Here is a 22,508-nt window from a genome sequence, read left to right on the forward strand (position 1 = left end):
GAATCTCGTCACAGCAAATCGTTGTTACTCACTGAATTTACAATCGGCAAAGGTGGTAGCTGAGGCTTCGGTTTAGATTCACTTTCTAGAAATCTCACAAAAGCTGTCGATAAAGACGCTTCTTGGTACTGCAAAATATGTATCATGACGAAACTGCAATTGTCTGAATTGTCCAATTACGAATTGCAAACGAGACTTTGAATTGATTTTGATACTGATAAATTAATTTTAATAGATATCAGTAAATTAATCTGTATACCTTTAAAGGCGTACTGCCACTCTGCGTCGTCGCATTGTTCAAACCAGTTTTATCCTTTTCCGAGTCGGTGAAATTCAAAACATTAGCAAAGACCCTGAGTATCGCAGACTTGTCCGATGTAGTCGAAGATAAATAACCCAAGAGAAGATTTTTAATAAGAATTCTGTAAAAAAAAATTACTCAAAAAGATATATTCTTGTTTATTTATTTAGAAACAGATTATTTACTCACTTGTCAATTTTCTCCTCATCGTGCTCCATTGTCTCTTTTACTCTTTGCTCGGCACAATTTAGCGATGTCGTCAATCGTGCAACTAGAAACGAATATAGTATACATTGTCGATATTAATATATAATAATTGTTTTTATTTTTATTCGGGCGCTTTTTAAACAACAATAAATTTGAATCCGAGAAAAAAATGAAAAAAGGAAAGTATTTATAGTAATTGAATCGATCCATTCACATATATACAATATAGAATGTAGAATGTGTTCTATATTCTATGTATATAGAAGATTGCTCTTTTTCATTCTTCTTTTTTTTTTACGGAGTACGATTAATAAAAATCGTAAAAATGTATGTGTAAGTGTGTGTGTGGGTGTGGATGTATTTATGTACGATGCTTATTCGAAACATCGTTTATGCAAAATTAATATGATTTCTATGTACATCATGCGCGCGATCCATCGTTGATGAATTGGTAGTTTGAAAAGACACGAGCGTAAGTATAACACAAGTACTGGTTGCCTCGACATCACACCAGTACCTGATGCAATACTCTCGCCTGCGCCTTAATTACTCATGCTGCATTCTTCGTTTATCATGCCGTTCTACAAAACTAAAGTCGCGCGCATGCCACTATATAGGATTAAAGAAGCGTTTCAATCATCATTTGTACTCCAATTATACGTAGCAGAGTACGTTCAAACGTACGTTCAGAGTATTTCCAAGACAATGCGCACGCATACACACACAATGTTTTATATATATTGCAATTCTATATTAAATGTATAAAAAAATGTCTAAATTTACACAGATTATAAATTGTACGTAAAAACATATTTTTACAAGAGTATATATGTATGCTACCGAGTTATTACAGCCGAAGAGAAATGACCGATTACTTTGATTGATATATGCAAAAATAATTTTTAACTGATTAAAAGTTTTTGTTAATTTTGACGAATCGTGGTAACGAGTGGGAAACCCCACGAGGTAATATGAGCTTTTTGTACTTACACGCTCACAGTTACCGCATGAGATTACCCACGTCATCGCTACCAAGTTAGGATTATTATACACGTTTGTTATTATACATATTTATATTTAGTATATACACTCTATACTCTATACAATATATATATTCTAATACGTTAAAAATGTTTCATTGATATAACAATGCAATCTACTTGAAATCAAATAGAGTATAAGAGAGATTTTTGTGTCATCTATTCATAACTCAATTTGCCTATTGTCAATTCTTCCATTTCCAATTTCGGTTATCATTATCAGAAAAACTTTGACATATTTTATTGAGAAAGCACTAGTTGAACGCTTTTAGCCGATCAAAGGAATCAGAAATGGAAGCAATGGCAATTATTTGCGAGACGCAATGAAATCCTTATAATTAGCACACGATTACGGTCGTTTTGCGCTATTCTGGTGTATCGATTTTTTTATATTTAAGTGTATATTATCATATCATTAATACAATTAGTTATGAGAGTTACAGATAGCTTTCAAAGTAATTGCTGATATTTTGTGTTACTCGATACATCATTCTGCTATCTCTCGTGCATGCATTCCAGTATATGTATAATGTATGTGTATATAAAGTCATATATTATTGCCGGAGAACCGTTACATGGTCTCATCTCACACTCTCATGAATTTCAATCAATCAAAAAGATAATACCTGCTACATATGCAAGATAAATTCGCTAATACGATATATCTGTATGATATAAATATAATCATTCGCATACAATTGGACTAATAATTATAGTTGCGAAATAATAAGACACAATGAAACGATGACTGATTCAATCAAATCGAAAAAACAGGCAGTGAAGATAATTCGTCTCAATCATTCTTATACATATATGAAAAGAAAAGTGCAAAATTAATGATTGTTTTCTAGTTCCTGAACGTATTTTTTTTTCGTTAGGAATCACCAAGAAAATGTAGTAAAGTGCAAAAACGTAGTACCAGCACCAGTGTGGCAATTGCATGAATCAAAACCAATACGTGATTTGTGAGTATGCAAAGGCGATGATCCAGTTCGTAGCCAGATACCAGCAAGAATCCTGGGCTACTGTCACAATCCCAGAATTACCAGCTGATATTTGACTACATCACCAGATTAAATACGTGTTTGCTTTCGCAGATTAGTCACAGAACGCGCACACATTGATAATTTTACACTAGAATTCGTTTGTGTTTCGATAATGCACTCATATAGTGTATTAATTATATTTTTCACATGTATATATAGTGTATTAATCACATATATATGTGTGTGTGTGTGTGCAAAGTTTTATATGTGTGTATGTGCAAAGTGTACATATAATAATATATTTTAATAATCAATTTTATACATTTTTTTACATGTTGTGTATGTGCCTGCATATGCGTAGCTTTATGTTATTTACAAAGAAGCCATATACAAAAAATATATATATGTATATTTATATGGTTGATATATTTGATTCAGAAATTTGCAGAACAAAAATTTAATGGGTTTTGAATAGTGCGCATGTCCGAACATTACCGAAATATTGTAGCAGCAGCTGCTAAAACTTTATTACATTATCATCATCATCATCATTATTATTATTATTATTATAAAAAAATACGGAATATAGGATTTTTCTCTACATATTATAAACTTAATTTTGCGGGATATTTATAATATTATACGATTCATAATGTAATAATACGATCCTACATATGATATATTTTGATGGAAGAATTTGTAATTATAATTTTAAAGAGAAAGTTTACATACTCTATAAAATTATATATATATATATATATATATTTATTTATAATTAATTCTTCAAGATGTGATATTGACAAACGGACTAATATTTTTAAATATTGTTTTCGGTGATTTTACTCCGATATGCTTTTCATCTCTCACGTTTCACCAACCAATCGCAATGGATTAAAATAAAAGCACAAATATGTAAATAAAATAAAAACATGCTCGGTCTATATTTTATATTACAGTGAAAGAAAAAAACTTGGTTCAAATTATTTCTTGTGATGCAAATAAAACGATGCGATTTAATTTAAAAACACTAATCATGCTATAAACAAGAAACAAAATGCAGGCAATATTATATATAATTTATGAAAATGGTTACCTTCTTCGTCGAGTCGCTCGATTTGTTCGTCTTTCTTCTCAAGCTGTTCGCTCAGTCTCGAGGCAGCTTGCAAGCATTCTTTAGCCTCGGATAATTGTTGCTGTAAATACATATATATACACGTGCATTAACTTTATAAGCAAAGACAAATTTAATAAGATCATTGTGCAAATATACGAAAGATAAAGACAAACCTTAAGAATCGAAATTTCATTTAGAAATTCATCTTGTTTCTTATATGCTTCATTGAGCTGAGACCGAATTTTTTCCATAACTGACTCAACGTCGCGTTCTTTTTCTGAAACGTTTGGCGTGTCATCAATATTATATAGTATCGAATTAGAATCTAAATATAATTATGATATTTGTGAGAGGGATATTTATGCGTTAAAAAGCTATTGCTCACCTTGTTGAAACTGTTCCAAAACTATTTGCAAATTAGTTAAAGAGGCAGATTGTAGTAGAATATTATCTTCTGCAGCAGATAATTTTGTCTGTATATGATCTCTTTGTTGAGTAATCAGAGCTATTTGTTGCTGCAACGTTTCTATTTGCTGATTTGCCCGAATATTTGCCGATGTGAAAGCAGTTGAACTACTCTTTACTTTCTCTTCAGCTTGCAATAATTTCGCCTCTAATTCTTGACGATTATTTTCGGCGATTAGAGCCTCTTCCGTATAGCTCGATTCTATTTCGACCAAATGCGTCCTCAGTCTTTCTAATTCTTTAACAGAGTTAGCTTCTCTGTTTTGACTTTCGGTGAGCTGGTTTTGCAGAATTCTATTGTTGGACTGTTCTTGTACCAAAGCAGCTTCTAATGCATCGCATTTTTTCGTCAGAGCCAAAATTTCGACGCTTTCCCCATCTTTTTGCCGTTCCTCCAGAGTTGCGTCTTCATCAAGTATTTTATTCGCTGTTTGCTCGGAAATTAATTTTTGGATTTGAACCGCTTGTTCATCATTCATGCGTTGAATCAACGTTTGAATTTCATTCTGATATTGTAAACTTTCGTTATGTTTCGCAGAAATAATTTGTTCGAATTCATTCTTCTGATTTCTGATTACGACAAGTTCGTTGGAAGTTTGCGCGATAATAGTCTTCGCGCGATCTACTTCAGTTTGTAGAATGCTTATCTCCTGATCTTTTTCCCGAACGAGATGAGAGAGGCCCTCGATGGTCTGTTTAGCCATCTCTGCCGACTCTTTACTATTCTCAATAGCAGTTTGTAATTTGCTACGCAATTCATTAATTTCACTCATCATGTGTTCGTTGCGTGCTTTGATGATATCCTTCTCTTCATCGATAATCGATGCAAATATTTGTTGGTCATTATTATTCGATGTATCCTTTGGCACTAAATCTTGCTTTTTCGCTTGTATAATGTTTTCTGTTTCTAAACTATTTAAATTATCTTCAACAGTCCTTGAAAGTTCTTCCTGCAAACTTTTATTTGCTTTATCTACGTTTGAAGATATCTCTGGCGGGGAGTCTTCTCGAGATTCCAACAACTGCGTTTCTTTAATACGAACAACTTTTATTTCTTCTTCTAAAAGCTTATATCTGTTTCGTAGAAAAGTCAACTTTTCTATAAACGATTGTTTAAGACTCAATTCATTTTCAAGCTCTCCCATGCTTATCGCTTGTGTTTGAATATTTTTCTTTTCTAGTTCATCTTGTTCATACTGCGTTTTTAAGATATAACGTTCGTTTTCCAATTTCGCATAACGTTCCTGCTCCTCGTACAATTTATCCTTTGTCCGAGTCAATTCTTCTTTATAAATCGATGCCTCCTGTTTCAAATCTTCATGTTCTTGTTGAAGCAACGACATCTCCGTGTTCAACAATTCAATCTTATCCAATGATTCATCGTGCGTAGCAGTTAATTGCTCCGACAGAGATATATTTTTTTTTATCAATCTATCATTATCTTGATATAATTTTGTTATTTGAGATTGTTTCATGTCCATTTGAATCTGCATTACTTCCAATTCTTTTTCCTTGTGTAAAATGTCATTCTCCAACTCGAATTTCTCGCGATTAACTATGTCAAGTCGTTCTTGTAAATCGAGCAATTGACAATCATTCTCTTCTTGTAGACTACATTCTCGTAAAGTTATGTTATATAATTGCGAATTCTTCTGTAACAAATCTTTATTCTCGTCTGCCAATTTATCTACAGTATCCTGTTGCAACGATGCAAGATTATTTTCTAATAATTTCGTCTTGGATACCGACAACTTTAATTCTCGCGTTACATTTTCACGATCGAGTTGTAATTGCTCGATCGACACCACATCTTCATTCGAGCCTTTATTCTGTTTTAAACATGTTGGAAGCTCTATGTTTTCCTGTATAAATGAATGATTTATTTTGCGATTTACATCTTTTTGATCGTGATTTGCCGAAAACATTCCCTCATCTTGTAGAACGTGCGTCAAAGTTGTATTTGTTTCTTGTATCGTTTCGTTTTCAGCCGAGAGTCGTTTCACTTCTTCCCGCAAAGATTCAACTTCCGTTTCTAAGGAGACTACTCGTTCTTCGCTTGCTTCGGGAATAGATGGTAAACTCGATTTTAAAACTTGATTTTCCAACAATAACGAATCGATATGAGACTGTAATTCCTCGCATTCTATTTGTAAGCTATCTTTCATTTCGTTGGTCTCCTTTAAATCTCTAGTGATCTCAGTTACTTTCCTTTCTAGAACGTCTAATTTCCATCTAGTATCGACGTATTGTTTCGCGATGGCTTCAAAAATGGATTCTCCCGGCTCGATACTGCTTATGGTATAGTTTTTTAAAATCATTTTAATTTTCCGAGTAATATCATCGAGAACGCTTGTTTCCGACACCATATCGTCTCTTTGAAAAGGAACCATTATTTGAGTGTGTTTGTCTAAATTGTCTAAATTGTCTAAATTATCGGTCTGAACAAATTGATGACTCGTTTTGGTATAAGCATTTTCATCGAGTTTCACATCGTTGTTACGAAATTCAATTATTTTTTTCTGGCATTTGTTGTAATCTATGGAAAGCTGCTCGTATGCGTTTTGCAGAGAACGATGCTTTTTATTAGTTTCTTCTCTGAGCGACAATAGTTTTTCTGTGCAAATCGAAATTTATGTTACTATAGCTTTTTAAAATTGTAGAAAAATGGTAGCGAGAGACAAAATTAATCAATAAGTAAAAACGCTGATAGTAGCTGAGCTAGATCTAAGCAAAGATTACTACTATTACTTACCGATCGATTGCGTATGCTCTTCGTCCAATTTTTCCATAGCGTCCAAAAGATCTTTATTTTCATTTTGGAGTTCCTCTATTCTTTGCTGTAATATTATTTCACGTTTGTTGATCGAAAGTTCTTCAGTCGTATCGCTCGGTTTATTTTCTAGCATACTTGTATTATCCAAATGATGTCTCAAAGTTAAAGTGTTATATTCGATACCATCGACTTTCTCGAGTTGATCGTTGGATTTTTTATGGTTTTTTACCTTCTCATGCGTCTCGCTTTCGATTTGTAAAGCTTTCAACGCTCCACTGACTAGGTCCAACTTTTCACGCGAGTTTAATTTCGATATTACTGAACGAAAATCATTGATAAGACTGGCTTCGTCCATTTGGATATGCTTAGCATTTCGTTCTGCTTCTCGAGTCTAAGAAAATGTAAAATATCGATATTGAATAGTATGATAAGTAATGATTTAATTTCCCCTAAAAAGGAAACGAATTTAATCGCTCTCGCTTTTTCTAAAATTATTTTCCATAAATAGAAAAATGATATGATATCGATCGAGACAACATTATTCAAAGTAATTGCGTAAAGCGAGAATTGTAAAACGTGGCATTAATTAATGAAGAATTAATCTCAATGGGAGAAAAAGTTGAAAAAAACAATTTTTCTCTTTTATTCATAACAAAAATAAACGATAATAATATAGAAAATAAGCTCTGTAATAAATATATTAATTTCGAAAAATTCTCGTGGGAATATTTAAGTATTCCTCGAATTTTAAAATACTCAACTAATCTATTCCTTTCTCTATCCTCCTAAACATGTTTGAAACATTTAACTCTTGGAAAGAGTATCTTTTTATCTTTCTTTGATGATGTAACTTTATGTTTTATTAATGGCTCGTTCTTACACGAGAATCAATTTCTTTCCATCACAATTTTGAGCTTTTTCTATTTACAATCAACTAATTTGTAACTGCAAGATAAACATGTTCCAGATACGTTGATATACCGTGCTCTTTGTACCTTTTCTTCCATTTGTATTATACGATTCATCATATCTTGTTTCGCTCGTACGACTTCAGCCTTTTGGTGCCCATCGGAAATGTCATCTCTCAAGGACGTGTTGGTGGTCACCTGTATTATAATTGTTTACGCAAACTTATATTCCTCAGACGATTCTATTATTAATGATTATTACCTTCTGAACGTGTTTTAACTCGTATTCTAATTCGCGTACTTTCACGGTGGCTTGAGCCAATTGTTCCTGTAGCTGGCGTACATTCTGATTCTTTGCGTTTCGATTGTTGACGCACGACGGATCGCAAAAGACGCCTTCGGTTTCATCGATATGATTTGCATCCTTCTATAACAAAAGGGAGATACGTTTACATCCCTCGAGTCTTTTAAACGATTTGAAATTCGAACTGTTCCAAAAAGGGTTCCTTTTCGATTTTTTCGATTTGAAAAGTCGATCCATAGCTAATTTGTCTAGTCTACGCTGAACCGTACATCTATTGCGTTGCAAGGTCTACATAAATATGTACAGCTAAATGTGTATAATAGATTCGATAATGGAAGGAATTTGAGAAAATTGGATTTCTATGTGACAAAAGTTTCCCGTTTGTCTTTAAAATGGATTCTTGAACGGAACACGTTTGGATTCCGACGTTTCTCATTCCATCACGGATGCTGGACGGAAATCTTTCCTCGGTTAGGTGAACGATATACGTCGAAATGCTAATGGAAATGCTACATAGGTGTTATACATACGGCCCTGCGACTCGAGAATAGCATTGTACTCGATTTTGATAAAATGGAGATTTTTATCGGGCATACTTCATCCAAAATACCATGGAAATGCCAACCAGAATAAAATATATTTTCTTATATATATTTTCATCATATAATTATATCATCATATAATATATATATATATATATATATATATATATATATATATATATATATTTTAATCAAATCTGACCTAATATATAAAGATTATATATACATATATATAAGGATTAATAACAAAAGCAGCTTTCTCAACCCCTTTAAAAAAGGAAAAATAAAAAGAATTTCGAAATGATGGCTTGGAAAAAAAAACAAATTTAATATTTTCGCTCTTTCATTTACCTTGTATAGATTAGTAATTAGATTAGTGATGTTTGAGACAATTGAAATAATACATGTATATAATATAGGTTTCTTCAACAATCAATATCAATATATAATATATAAATACGAAATAAGTAATATTATATCAACTCTCTAACGTATTCCGTTGACAAAATGTATTAAATATTTTTGTGTCATGTATATAAGTTCTCTATTCTCTTGGATATTTTCCACACAAATCGATTTGCGCGATGCATCGGAGACACATTGTTGCGTTCCGTGGTCCAAAGCGACAGACTGAAGTGGGACGATCCTAATGAATATGAAAGGAGGTTTCGTTGGGTCAGGTCAAGGAATAATGCGTCGTTTGACTTGCATAAGTCTCACGACAAGAGTCTCCATCTTTTCTTCGTAACGGCCTTTTCTTTTTGTTCGTTTTACACATTTCGGTATGTCGAGAGCGACGCATGTCGAGATGTGCACGTCCAATGATATAATGCCCCCGATATAATACTTACAAGTCCTCAATTTTGTAAAGCAGAATATATCGCGTTAATTTTTCATCGACTTGTACGATGCGATAAAAACGCATTGTAAAAATACGAAATCTAATTATAACGTCAGATACGCTTGATACTTGAATCATTCATTATACATATATGAAACGTAGAAATGTTAACGCGTTTGTGTGTAGATGAAAAGCAAAGTCATAAAACTATTTCATATATACAGGGTGTCCCAGAATGATGGGGACTAAATTCGTGCGCAGATTCCTGGGATCATTTGGAGACGATTTTTCCTCAGCGAAAATGACGAGGGAGGTCATTATTTTTTGCATGTTTCCAATTTTTGCCATCATGTATCTTTGTAACTAAGCCTTAAATTAAAATTCTATTAAAGTAAACTCTACCTGAAATTAACTGAAGAATGTGAATTTATTATTATTTTATTTCCACAAGGCTTAGTTTGCGAAAAACTCTTTATTTTCAATCGCTTATAACTCGAAAATTATTGGTGTCTCGACATTTTTGCTGAGGAAAAATCGTCTCCAAATGATCCCAGGAATCTGCACACAAATTTAGTCCCCATCATTCTGGGACACCCTGTATATATATATATATATATATATATATATATATATATATATATATATATACAGTGGATAGAAAATGAGTATATTTAAAATAGATGCAATAATAATTACCTGATGAAACCAAAAGCGAAATTTGATCAAAATAGTAATCTTTTTCTATTTAAATGTAGCTTTCTTTTGAAAATGCTCAAATAGTTGTCTGTTATTCGCAGATAAAAAAACAACTTTAATTCATATAATTTATACATAAATATATCTGTATGATAATAAACGTATTTCTTTTTCGAGTTTTGAAGTTTACTTTTTTTTTTTTACCATTACGTGCACTCTGTATTTATACGGCAAATATTGTGCAGCACGCTACGCGTGGTTGATGCGTCGTACGCAGATAACGCAATCCTGATATTAAGCGTGGGAAAGGATGTTACTATCAATCGCAAACGCGCGAGTTATCGCAATCCTGCGATGAAAAATCAACGAGACTACGCTGACCATGGCTATATCTATATATATGTATATGAGTTATCAATTATGGTGTAATAATAGGTTTCACAATATAGGGAAGAGGAAAATATATACACAAAAAAAGAATAGTATAAAATAATTAATTTACGGGAGAAGAAATAAATTTTGAATAACGATCATGTTGTGCGAGCAGTCGACACGTACAGATGTTGCTCTATATACGACTGTAATGAAATCGCTATTATGAAGCGCGAACACATGCTTTCTTCCAACCGATGCATCTGCGTTCGCTCCGTTATCCTTTTTACATCATATTAGAAGAGATAGACGTGTATTTTTCAAAGGGAAATAAATTTGCGAAGCAATGTTGGACCAATGATATAATTTATCAATCAACTATGTACCTACAAGGAGAAAAAATGGGGGGAGGGAGAGGTCGAGATTTAACAAACGATACGTTTTTAAAATACGCGATAATTAAATTCGCATGTATGTGTTCGATCAAAGTCGTCTTTCTTGGAAATAATCGAAGAATGCGAGATATGAATATCAGTATATATAAGAAAAGTAATTTTTCAACGAGCGTCGCGGCATACCGCACGCACATTTTTGCTGATAATAAAGGAATATCGCTTACAGCTTACAGTATTTCTATGTCTCTCTCTCGCGACGTTATGAAACACACTCCGCTTACGCGGAGTTTCAGGTTAACACAGGCTGCTCTAATAGCGTGGCAGGCATATTGTACCTGCGTCAGTAGGAACATAATAATGTCCACGATGCCAGTGACGTAACCAAGTGGCCGCGAGGCGCTCACATATACAAGAGTGTGTATATGTACTCGCGTACACGCGACGTCGAGTATCGCGATGTCCGTGGAGTTCAGGGTTCAATAAATAATCTGGATAAATAACAGCAACAGTCAGGTGAATTTCCAACTTCGGCCACTTTTTTATTCAAGTCGTCTCGACTTCGCGCCGAGAAAGAAAGAGAAAGAGAAAGAGAGAGAGAGAGAGAGAGAGAGAGAAAAGCGAAAAGTTTCCAATGTATAACAATTTACATTCGACACGAGAGAGAAAACAGTTTTATTCGACGAATGAGAACCACAGCTTACTATTTCCGGCTTTGACTCGCATGACCCTTGCATTGTCGAATATCCTGTATGTCAAGTAACGTTCCAGTTCGCGCGATCATGGATATTTCATCCACTTCACGCGCTCGTCGTCAACGATAACTTATATACGCGATAATTTAATTCACCGAAGCAACATCAATGTCGATCGCGACGCGACGTTCTCTTTCGACGACAACGGTATACATGTATATTTCTCTCACTCTCGTAATGAACATTATTGAACGGTCGATTAATTAACGAAAATCTGTGTGGATACTAATAAAACACATGCATTCGCATGCGGAGAAGCTGAATAGGAACATTATCAACAAACGTCGCGAATAACACACCGTCTCTGGTGTTAGATACTCAGAAGTTGGCGCTCAGCGAGTTCTTCGAGGTAAGAAGTCGTCATCGGAGACGATGTATAGTGTCAGCTCATCACCATACAACGGAGCACATGCAGCAAAAATACGTGATAACTATATGGCTTCTCTCGCGACATCTCTATGTTTTATGCTGGATGTTCTTGATCTTTGGTCAACGTGACATACGCGAGAGGAAAATTCTATCCGTGAATGTTTATTACGATAGACGATACTATCGTGTAATAACACTGCTGTTAATTTGCTTAAATATTAATTCGCATACTACGACTCGGAATTAGTGAGAGCAATAGCGAATCAAACTCTTGCAAATTTTAAAAAGAGCTAATATTACGGGGTCGTCGAAAATATATGTGCAATATTAATCGTTGCGTCCATAAGTCCGTCCGCGCAATCATATGTATCTTTAATGCTTATGTTTATTAATGTAAACGATATTAGCCGATTAGTTATTAGTTTTCGAAATAAAAAAACCAAGGACGTGGCATTTTTTATTGTATTACCGCTATTGTAACGAAGACAAAAATTAATCATCTTTTATCATGTTGGCAAAATTTCTTAATCTTTATGTTGTATACGCATTTCATTTAAATCTATCTCGAATCTATCTTGAATCAATAAATCTAATTTTTTTTAAATATCAAGTTTGAAATTTATCTACGAAATATAGCGAACATTTATTTTACGCGGACGCACTGTAGGTATCTGTAACATGTAAAATTCATCATGTCCCCCCACTCCCTCTCCAAATTTATTTTAATTGTCTCTCTCTCAAGACCACTCATTATTTTAACAAGTTACACAGAAATATCGATCATTTATCACGTATACATATAATGTGAGAGGAATGAATCTTAGAATTAAAATTTTTTCCTTTTTTTTTTTTTATTCAAATGCGTTATTCTCGGCGATTAAAAAAATGGAAAATTAAATAAATCGTTCTCGAGAATATATTTCATATCTTTTCTTCATATTTGTTATTTAAAAAAATGTACACACACATACTTATGCACGCGCACACACGTCACCGTGAAACCGAACGCGCTTACTTAGATACTCGCGCATAAGTGTCTCGCGCGTGTATATGTCGAGACATATACGATAAGTATACGCTTCGAGTTTTATCGTTTACAAGTAACATTCTATTTTTTGCAACTAATACTGTCCACAAAGTCGTACGAGTGTACAGGTAATCGCGCGTCGCGTTGGTTAAGTAATCATAGGTAAGCCTGTCCTTCGTGCATTATCTACCGATAACTCGGGAACATTGCTTAACGCGAAATAGGCGCAAATTCGACGTAGTTTATACTGCGGCCAAATGGAAATAAAGAAAAAAAACTGCCAATTGCACTCGCTTTACAAATTCTAACGTTAATTTCAACTTGGTTTTACAATGTATAAACGTCTTAAAACGTATCGTAAACGTTTTTTATTAAATCTTCTCCAAGTTTGCATGTTTTTGCACCATTGAAATGTATATAGTTTTTCTTTTTTTTTTCACGAAAACATGTTAAAAATTTTACATCCTTTCAGAATTGAGAGTCTTATATAATTTAAAAACTAGATTACACAACAAATAAATCTTAAATCTCGAATTCAGTCGTCAAACATTTATATTGCAGTATAAAACTTGTAATCCAAATAAAATTATAGTAATATATTGTTGTAAAATTATTTTAAACATTTTTTTAACTTCTTAAAGATTTGTAATCTTTAAAACATTAAAATGTTACATTCACGAAATTATCGACAATTGTCAATATAAATAAATTTCATTTAAATTTTATTTCACAAAAGGAATCAACTATTTTATCGAAGATTGCATTTTTTTTTAAACTCGCTGCAAAACTTACGAAAAATAACCATAGAAATGTACGCGTGCGCGCGATAAATTGCCTGGTCATCACTTCGCGCGCGAAAAAATGGCGCGATAGAAGAGTCGTGCTCTGTTATTTTTTATATTGCAACTTTAAAATATATCCAAGATACAAACAAATTTACTATTTAACATTTCTTTTCCATGTGATAACAATTAATTTTTTTTCACGATAAAAATAAAATGCCGCATCTATATATATTTCTTGCTTATTTTTTTTAAGTAGAAGAATCTTAAATACAAGATGAACGAAAAAAAAAATCTTTCAGCATGCTTTCAAATATCAAAACTGTTTATTTTAATTATTTTAAAATTAGTACGCTAGATAAAAATTTATCTTATCATAATTGAGTCATAGGTATCGTAAAATGATTGTTTCGATAAAAAATCCACGCTGAAGAATAACTCGCTCTCTACACAAGAGAGAAACGATTCTGAAAAAACTTACTTGGGGATTGAAAATAGTCGTCGCATACAGTCTTTCGATCCGCTTCTATGCTTCTCCCGAAAAAAAAACTCACGAAATACCGACGTACAATATTTTGAGCGATTTTGGCGGAGAGCAACTTTCGCAGCTAGACCATTTTTCGAAGAGGAAAAAAAACGTCCACGGGTTGCGGCGCACGTCCAAGCACTCGCACGTTGCGAGATGTGTGACGCGACGAATGAACGCGCTGGTCGACGAATGACTGTGTATGTTTCGACTATTCCACCTTCCACCAGCGACCCTACGCAGCTGGCGGTGGAGGAGGAGGAGGAGGCTACGCGTGGAAGTTACGCGGAGCGGTGCAAACGTAAGAAGACTACACGAGGATGCAATATACATATATGTATTGTATATGTGTGCGATTTCATATCGGAGCAGTTTGCGGACCACGAATGTCACTATACGAAACACATTTCGAAGACGTTTTCGACTCGGTATTTCGTTTCTGCTAATTCTTCACGCGAGCTGCGAAACACGCCATCACGAAAATTGTATAATACCGAGCTTTAATATAGTCACGACCATAAATTATATTTCGCGAATACGTATACGTTTTCGAGAACGTAATTTAATCTTTTCTTCTTTTATTTTATAGAAATATAAAACGCATTATAAAAAAAATATGGAAAAGCAGTCGCACATATAATATAATTAGACTATTTTACTATCTTTCCGTTATAATGCGGCTGTATATATGAACGTACGACGTGTCGTACGTGCTGTTATATTAACGCAGGCGTCGACAGGACATTTTTATCAGCCCGTATAGTAGTGCGTTTGCTGCGGGCACAGCTGAAGGAAATGAGAAAACATTATAAAAGAGCGCCATAGTAATCGCTAGAGTAAAATCGGCCGAGAAACCTTAGAGACTTTCCTAGTTTTTCCACTTAAAAATATGTATACTTGAAGCGAGAAAACGAATAGAGAAAAATAATAAAAGAATTAGGAAGATGAGCTAGTTATCGAGACACTAAATGATGGATCGCACAACGATAAACAATCACATACATATTACGAATACTCGTATTCCTGAATTTTAATGCCTGACTAATTTTTCATTCGTAGCATCGCCGTTAGTGATTTGTTTTTCGATAGAGAACTATAGAACACCAGACAAAAAAAAGAAATGAAAATAGACCGGAAAGAATTCAGATATACAATTGACAAAACTGCTACTATAATTGTAATATGTAACTGTATTTTTGCAGACAGTGTGTTATAAGAATGACGTTCAAACAATGTCATTCTTCTGTTTACGTTTCCTCTTTGCGAAGCTTTTCTCCATATATATATAATTACGTATCTCTAAGATCTTTAAAAATAGCGCCGTAATATTTACAAAAATACACAATTTCCAATTAATGAGACCGCAAGTGTCGATTATCAAAATTAAGTGCAATTAAATGCAGGAAGAAAAGAACACGAAAAAATAAAGTGCATATTAAAAGATAAATTTTAAATCAGTTCAATGTCAAAAATAAACAGAGGCAATGTTAAATAAAGCAAATAATCATCGACATATAATAACGACAATTAAGGAAATATACATTATTACTAACCTTTAATAATTTTTTCAGTAACAAAATTTACTATCTGCCGAACTTTATCGCCCAAATAGCACTTGGTTAACTTTTGTGCAAACTCTCTCTCGTTCGACCTGTATTTATAGCCACTCGATTGAGACAGTAGTCATAGTCACTATCATACTGAAAACTGAGCAATCCCAATTCGCGTCGCTTATCATACTTTTGAGTGTTATCGACGACAATGAAACTGTAGGGTGGCACGAAACTACTAACCGAGATCGATAGATTGAACCAATTTACGGATCGTTATTGTATCATGTAGGAGCTGTCTTCGTCATCTGATGTTAAAATTAAAATCTCTCGAACTGATTACGTACCGAATGCGTATTTGCGAAAAGTTTAGACGAGAATTTTTTTTCTCAAACAATATATCCCGTAATGTTCAACCTCCATTCAATCTGTATTTATAGCCACGCGATTGAGAGCGATGAGAGCGCATTTTACTTTAATAGTATATTATTTTTGGGGAGTATCTAACGCAGTTTTATTCTGTAATTTATCATACGTATAATAATACCTATGATGTGTCGAGAACATATTTTACATTGGCAAGAAACAAAAGACAAAACGTGAAATTTCTATCCTTTAAACTTTAAACGATAAGCGACGTATTAGATAACTTTTGATGCGTTAGTTGCAATAGTTTTCAAGGACCATTAAATCGCTGCGCTCGCATATACATACATAACAACGCACAAACGATGATTCATCGTGTCCTTTTGATTTCTGCCTTCTATTTTTTGCCTTCCTTTATAATTCGAAGGAGTTAGAATTAGAAAAACTGGCACATTTTCATCTCCCATATTTTTAGTGCATTATTAATTGCGCAAAAGATACAGAATCTTATTAATTAATTAATTTTGACTCTGTTAATTCTGATATTCTTTCTCGCACACATATAGTTTCACAAACACTAATATCGCGTCTCTTCTATGTCATAATAGAAAGATCACGTGACGGCACGTGCAGACGACAGCTTCGTATGCGCAACTTGCGTGAGTGTACGACGCAACTCGCATTGTGGAAATTGTTACACACACACACACACATGCACACACATATATATATATATATATATATATATATATATATATATATGATAAATATAATATACACACAGTTGGCGAAAAGAAGAAATATTTGAAAAAAAAAAGATTGCTGATTCATCCGAAAGAAAAAGTTGTATGAGAAATTTTCTCCTCGAAGAAATTTGTGACACATTCCACGACAAGTCAGACCGATCCTTTGTTGATCCAAGATATGTAATAAAGAACACGAGAGCAGTGCGTTGCCTTATCTTTCGTTCTAGACTAACGCGACACGCACACATCCTATACAACTTGAAAGATTGAAGCATAAAACAAATTTCAAACAATGTGTTCAGGGGTCAGCGAAAAGCGGTATATATATTTGAAATAATTCCTTTTTTCATAAATATATATATATATATATTTAATTTTAATTATATAAATTGTGTTATATATATTCTCATATACAATATGTATTAGTGTGTGTGTGTGTATTTTTTCCGTCTCAAAGTCTCTTTTGATCTTTATCGAAATATTTCATTTTCATGTCTGATTGTCACAAATTGATATTCAGCCAAATTTGTGAAGGGTATATTGAAAATATAATGGAATATATAAAACTATTGCTACTACATAAAACTTATAGTACACGAAACAAAAGTCCCTTATCTAAACGCTGATAAAAAAATAACTTTTGCTATTAACAACTATTATCGGTATCTGCTAGCTAATGCCAAACGGCAAGTTTTTGTTATCACAAGTTTCGCGCATGCACGCACGCACGCACACACATCGTTTGCGACTTAATGAGTGATCAATTTAAAGACAATGACTCGATCTAGTTATTATTATAATGTAACGATGTAACAATAAATTATTGCGATAATATATATAGAACTTTGGAGTTTCGACTATTAACAAGGAAAGAAAACTTGAGAGAAGGTGAGCGCATGACGACGCTAAACGTTTATAGGTCACACGTAATCGCGAGCAGTTCTTACATTTGAAAAGGTGATAACCAGTGCGTCGAACGTTCGCGAATAGCTACGCTTAGAATAGTTATATCCGCTTAGAAAAGAAACGGAATATGTTATTTAATGTTTGCTCTAATTATTCTTAATTTTATAATTTTCCGATACACGATATGCATCGTTTAACAAATGATTAGAAAAAAAAATATAATACGATTTCGACTTTTAAACATTTTAATCTTTCTCACAAAAAGCCATGTTCGACGCATATATAATGAGCATTTTCTTTTTTCTACAGCAATTGTAATATAAATTATTCAATACAGAATTTTGACTTACCGATTCTTTGGACTTTGCGTTTATCTCGATGACAGCACTCTGCAACTCGATATTTTGTCGACGTAGGAGAGAAATCTATATACACATAAATTCAGATTTATATATAAATTATTACAAAATCAAAGTACCATAAGACTGTAAAATTAGCAATCTAAGCATGCTAATTTCTTTTCGTTTATTTCTCGTATGCGCACCTGTGTTACAGTAACAACAATATATTGGCAAATATGACTGATAAATGACAAGCGCGAATAAATAAAAATTTATCGAAAACAAAAGAATCAAATCTTTTAAAATATACATAAATAAAAATTTATAAATTTTGCATAATAATATCAAGTAATAATATTTAATATACTTTTAATTTTTACGAAAGAGAAGAGAGGGGGAGAAAGAAAGAGATAGAGAGACTGTACCAGATGGCACAGAAACTGTATTAATGTTTAATTTATGATTAAGTTTTAAATCGTTTACAATAGAAAACAAATTTTCATCTTAATTTTATTTTTAGAAAAAAATATCGTTGTCGACTGAATTTGGGCTCTTAAAATAATCGCGAATCTTCAGCTTAAATATTAGGAAGCGCAATCAGAAGGAAGTCCGGTGGTACGTCTTGGATACAGGACGTACGATGCGCGTTTACATTTGCCGCTCTTATCTTACGTTTGCATTGCGATAACGGTCCCCACTTTTCAATCCTCGATGTGTTATCTTGTATGACCCCTAGTACCGCCGAAACCCTCCATTCTCCTTTCCTCTCCCCCTCCCCCAATCTCCCCCTTCGCCTTCCCTCCTTCTCCTTCTTCTTGACTCGTCGTCATGGTAAAATGTGTTTCGTTATAGATAGGTAGGTGTAGATAGGTAAAAGATAGATATATAAAATGTTTCATTTTAATATTTTTAAAAACGAAGTTTTTTTGACACGTTAATTTTTCAAAATTGATTTTTCCGTCCTTTAAAACTTTGATATTTTTTGTAATACCTATCACTGTTTTTAACGAAGATTAGAAGATTTCAGATTATGTCATATGTTAACGGATAAGAGGTAAACGTGTTTGCTTTACACTTATTCACGATTATTAGGAAACGCGACATATGTTAAAATAATTTCTAATCGCATTGTAACTCCCCTTCTTTTTGAGCAGACTATGGCTGGATTCCGTAAAGCGCATATGCGCGCATTTTCTATAATATACGTAACGTGTACTATAGATAAATGCGCGCATATGCGCTTTACGGAATCCAGCCTATATTAGACATCTGTACGTGCTATGTGTGCTATATGTGCGTGCGTGCGTGCGTGTGTGTGTATTGCAATTATAAATTTGTAACATAAATATGCACTCACCTCAGCATCTTTTGCATTGAGCAGATCTTGCAGTTGATTGCATCTTTCGTTCGCTTCGTTCAAAGCTTTTGATCTTTCATCTGAAAATAGTCATAAAATAATTGTTATATTCAATTGATCGCATTGTAAAATTTTATAGATTGTATATTATAATTGCAAATATATATAAAAGTATTTCTAAAACTTGATTGTATTATTAACTTAAAAAGTAAAATAAGAAAAAATTATTACCAGAATTACTTGATAATTTTTCAATAAATTCTTTTCCGTAAAGATACAAAATTTCTATATATAATTCAAAATAAATGTATAGAATATAAGGTCATGATGAATAATTATAAAGTTTAGAGCAATAGCATATTAAACGTGAAAGTATAAATGTACAAAGAAATAAAAATTAATATTATTGTTTGCATACTATTTTCGAATTTAAAGTTTAATTAAAGTTCGATATACAATGCTCATTTTAAAAAAAATGTGCAACTTGTCTGACTAAGACTTTAAATAAATTTACAAATATGGTAGCATATTATCGATATATTACAATACGATATTATAATTATGATAAAATTACAAAACATAATTTTTTTTAAATCAATTTTATATAGGCCGGTATTCATAGTCCGTTCTTATTTCAAGACCGTCTTAAGTAATGTCTTAAGATGCAAATACCGCTCTGTGATTGGTTAATCACATCTTAAGATTGTACTTAAGACATTCTTAAATATAAGAACCGACTATGAATACCGGCCATAAACTTTAGATTTACTATCGCTAAATAACGTGCGGTAATCCATGGTAACAGACCGCCAGTTAGTACGATCGGTAAAATAGAAACGTCATTTGACAATATCATAACCTGTCTTTTAACTCGATTATACAGCGCCAACGAAAATGCCGAGATCTTCAATTAAATCTAAATTTCAATACATTTATACGTACCTATTTCCTTAACGATACCGTCGGATAAAACTTCTTTCGTGAAATTCGTAATCTGTCCCTTTAAATTAGACAGACTGGGTAGACTATCTCCAAACCAGGCCATTTTACGTGTCAGCAATCAACGTTGCTCGTATAATTATAATACAAATATATAACTGATTATCACTGATGATGATCATCGTACACACGACACATTGCGATGTAAACTTGGACTCTACACGAATTACAAAAACATGCCAACACGTATGTATGTACCACGTAGTACGCAAAATATATATACAATATATATATAAATCCGAAACAGAGAGAAACATGAGAGCGGCCACCGCGATTCAGCGGACGCGTGTACTAATGCGCCCCCTGAGAAAGTGTATATAAACTACGTCGTTACGCTCGGTAAAAAGCGTGATAAATGGTTCGAATCCGTGATATGGTTCATATCCGTACTACTCGGATAAGAACCGAGTTGAGAACTAAACAGATGAGTCAGACAAGGATCAACAATCCATCGCTCTGGCTTTGTCTCACCAACGATGAGCAAGTTATTTATAATTTATATTATTATTATATACTATTTGTTATGTTCAAATTTTATATTTCAAAACATTTTTTGTATACATTTGTACGCGCGCACTTATAGTGCTCTAGTATATTAAAAAGTATAATTTTTAATTTTTTTTGCATTATTTTGTAACTAAACACTAGAAAATATAATTGTATTTCAAAAAATGCAGTTTATTTATTCAAATTTCCCGGTCTTTGGTCGATGGGGCGGAGCTTAAAATCTCGAAGATGTTGGATTCATTGGGATATACAGAAATCGTATAGAGAGAGTGGGGGACTAGCAGTCCATATTTCTATAGTCAAAGATATGCACTGTCAGAAAACAATTTTTTTAATGTACTCAGGAAACTGGATATAATTTTTATTTAACTTATAATCTGATTTTACACCTTATATTCAATATATTTAATTTTTTATATATTGCCCAAAGTTTAACGTCATAAAATTTTGTCCTTCTCGAATTACGTGGAACGCTACGCGCGAAAGGCGAAATCTCGTGCCTGCCGCCGCACAAGTCCACGAGACGCTCATCGTTGGTGAGACCATGGTGTAAGAATACCAGGTGTAACATTGCGCATAATGGCGGCTGAATACAGGAAAGGCCAATAAGAAATTTGCCCCAAAAATTGGCGCGGAATTCAAACATAATATTGATGAAAATATATACCCAAACAACATATGTCTTAAAAATATCTTAAACACGTCTTTACAACATTTTTTAGACATTTTTACGTGCTGTCTGTTGTATTACATATTATATTAAAATATTATATTAAGAATAAAAATTTTTAATTACTGTTAAAATTTTTATTAATGTTTTATTAATATTTTTTATTAATTTTTATTAATTTTTTTATATTATTAAGAATTATAAAAATAAATATAGTACAAATACAATAAATGAAAATATGGAAAAGTATAATACTAAAAAGTGAAAGCTAATAAAAAATTATGATATAACTAAAAAATGAAAATAATAAGTAATAAATAATAATCTATGTCAATTAATAAGTGCTACTTCGCTCCTTTGACAAGCATTTATCCATGCCTGACGAATATTATCTTCATTTGGGAATCTAAAAAATGTTATTCCTTTTTTATATACACTTTATATACACTTTCTCAGGGGGCGCATTAGTACACGCGTCCGCTGAATCGCGGTGGCCGCTCTCATGTTTCTCTCTGGTTTCTCTCTGCTCCGAAACATGGTTGGCGAACATGTCGTGCAAAAAGTTACTAAATTTTATATAGTTTTCTTTTCGAAAGACAACATTCACATTTGAAATGCGTATTTATTTTGTTCAAACACTTTTTATGTGTTGAAAAAGCCTATTTA

At 33.0% G+C, this 22,508-nt stretch overlaps 1 protein-coding gene across 4 annotated transcripts in view; it reads right to left on the reverse strand.

Moving 5' to 3' along the window:
- LOC145943019 (uncharacterized) overlaps positions 1–20,881 on the reverse strand; it is a 21,093-nt gene extending 212 nt beyond the window's left edge. The window contains exons 1-13 of one of the 4 annotated variants that reach the window (XM_083050212.1): positions 20,609–20,881; positions 19,667–19,746; positions 18,319–18,393; positions 8,057–8,221; positions 7,882–7,992; positions 7,116–7,277; positions 6,866–6,950; positions 4,034–6,727; positions 3,822–3,925; positions 3,628–3,727; positions 491–572; positions 260–422; positions 33–128 (exon numbers count right to left, since the gene is read on the reverse strand). In XM_083050212.1, coding sequence (XP_082906338.1) covers positions 33–128; positions 260–422; positions 491–572; positions 3,628–3,727; positions 3,822–3,925; positions 4,034–6,727; positions 6,866–6,950; positions 7,116–7,277; positions 7,882–7,992; positions 8,057–8,221; positions 18,319–18,393; positions 19,667–19,746; positions 20,609–20,711 — 4,020 coding nt within the window. In that variant the 5' untranslated portion in view covers positions 20,712–20,881. Of the gene's footprint in view, positions 1–32; positions 129–259; positions 423–490; positions 573–3,627; positions 3,728–3,821; positions 3,926–4,033; positions 6,728–6,865; positions 7,278–7,881; positions 7,993–8,056; positions 8,222–14,355; positions 14,610–18,318; positions 18,394–19,666; positions 19,747–20,608 lie in introns of those variants that run through there. The other 3 variants (XM_083050210.1, XM_083050211.1, XM_083050213.1) reach the window with 3 other exon arrangements.
- Between the last annotated feature and the right edge of the window lie 1,627 nt (positions 20,882–22,508).

This window comes from Prenolepis imparis, unplaced genomic scaffold (genome assembly GCF_030444845.1).
Source record: "Prenolepis imparis isolate NDT839.2.m4 unplaced genomic scaffold, iyPreImpa1.0 SCAF_11, whole genome shotgun sequence".
Taxonomy (NCBI): domain Eukaryota; kingdom Metazoa; phylum Arthropoda; class Insecta; order Hymenoptera; family Formicidae; genus Prenolepis; species Prenolepis imparis.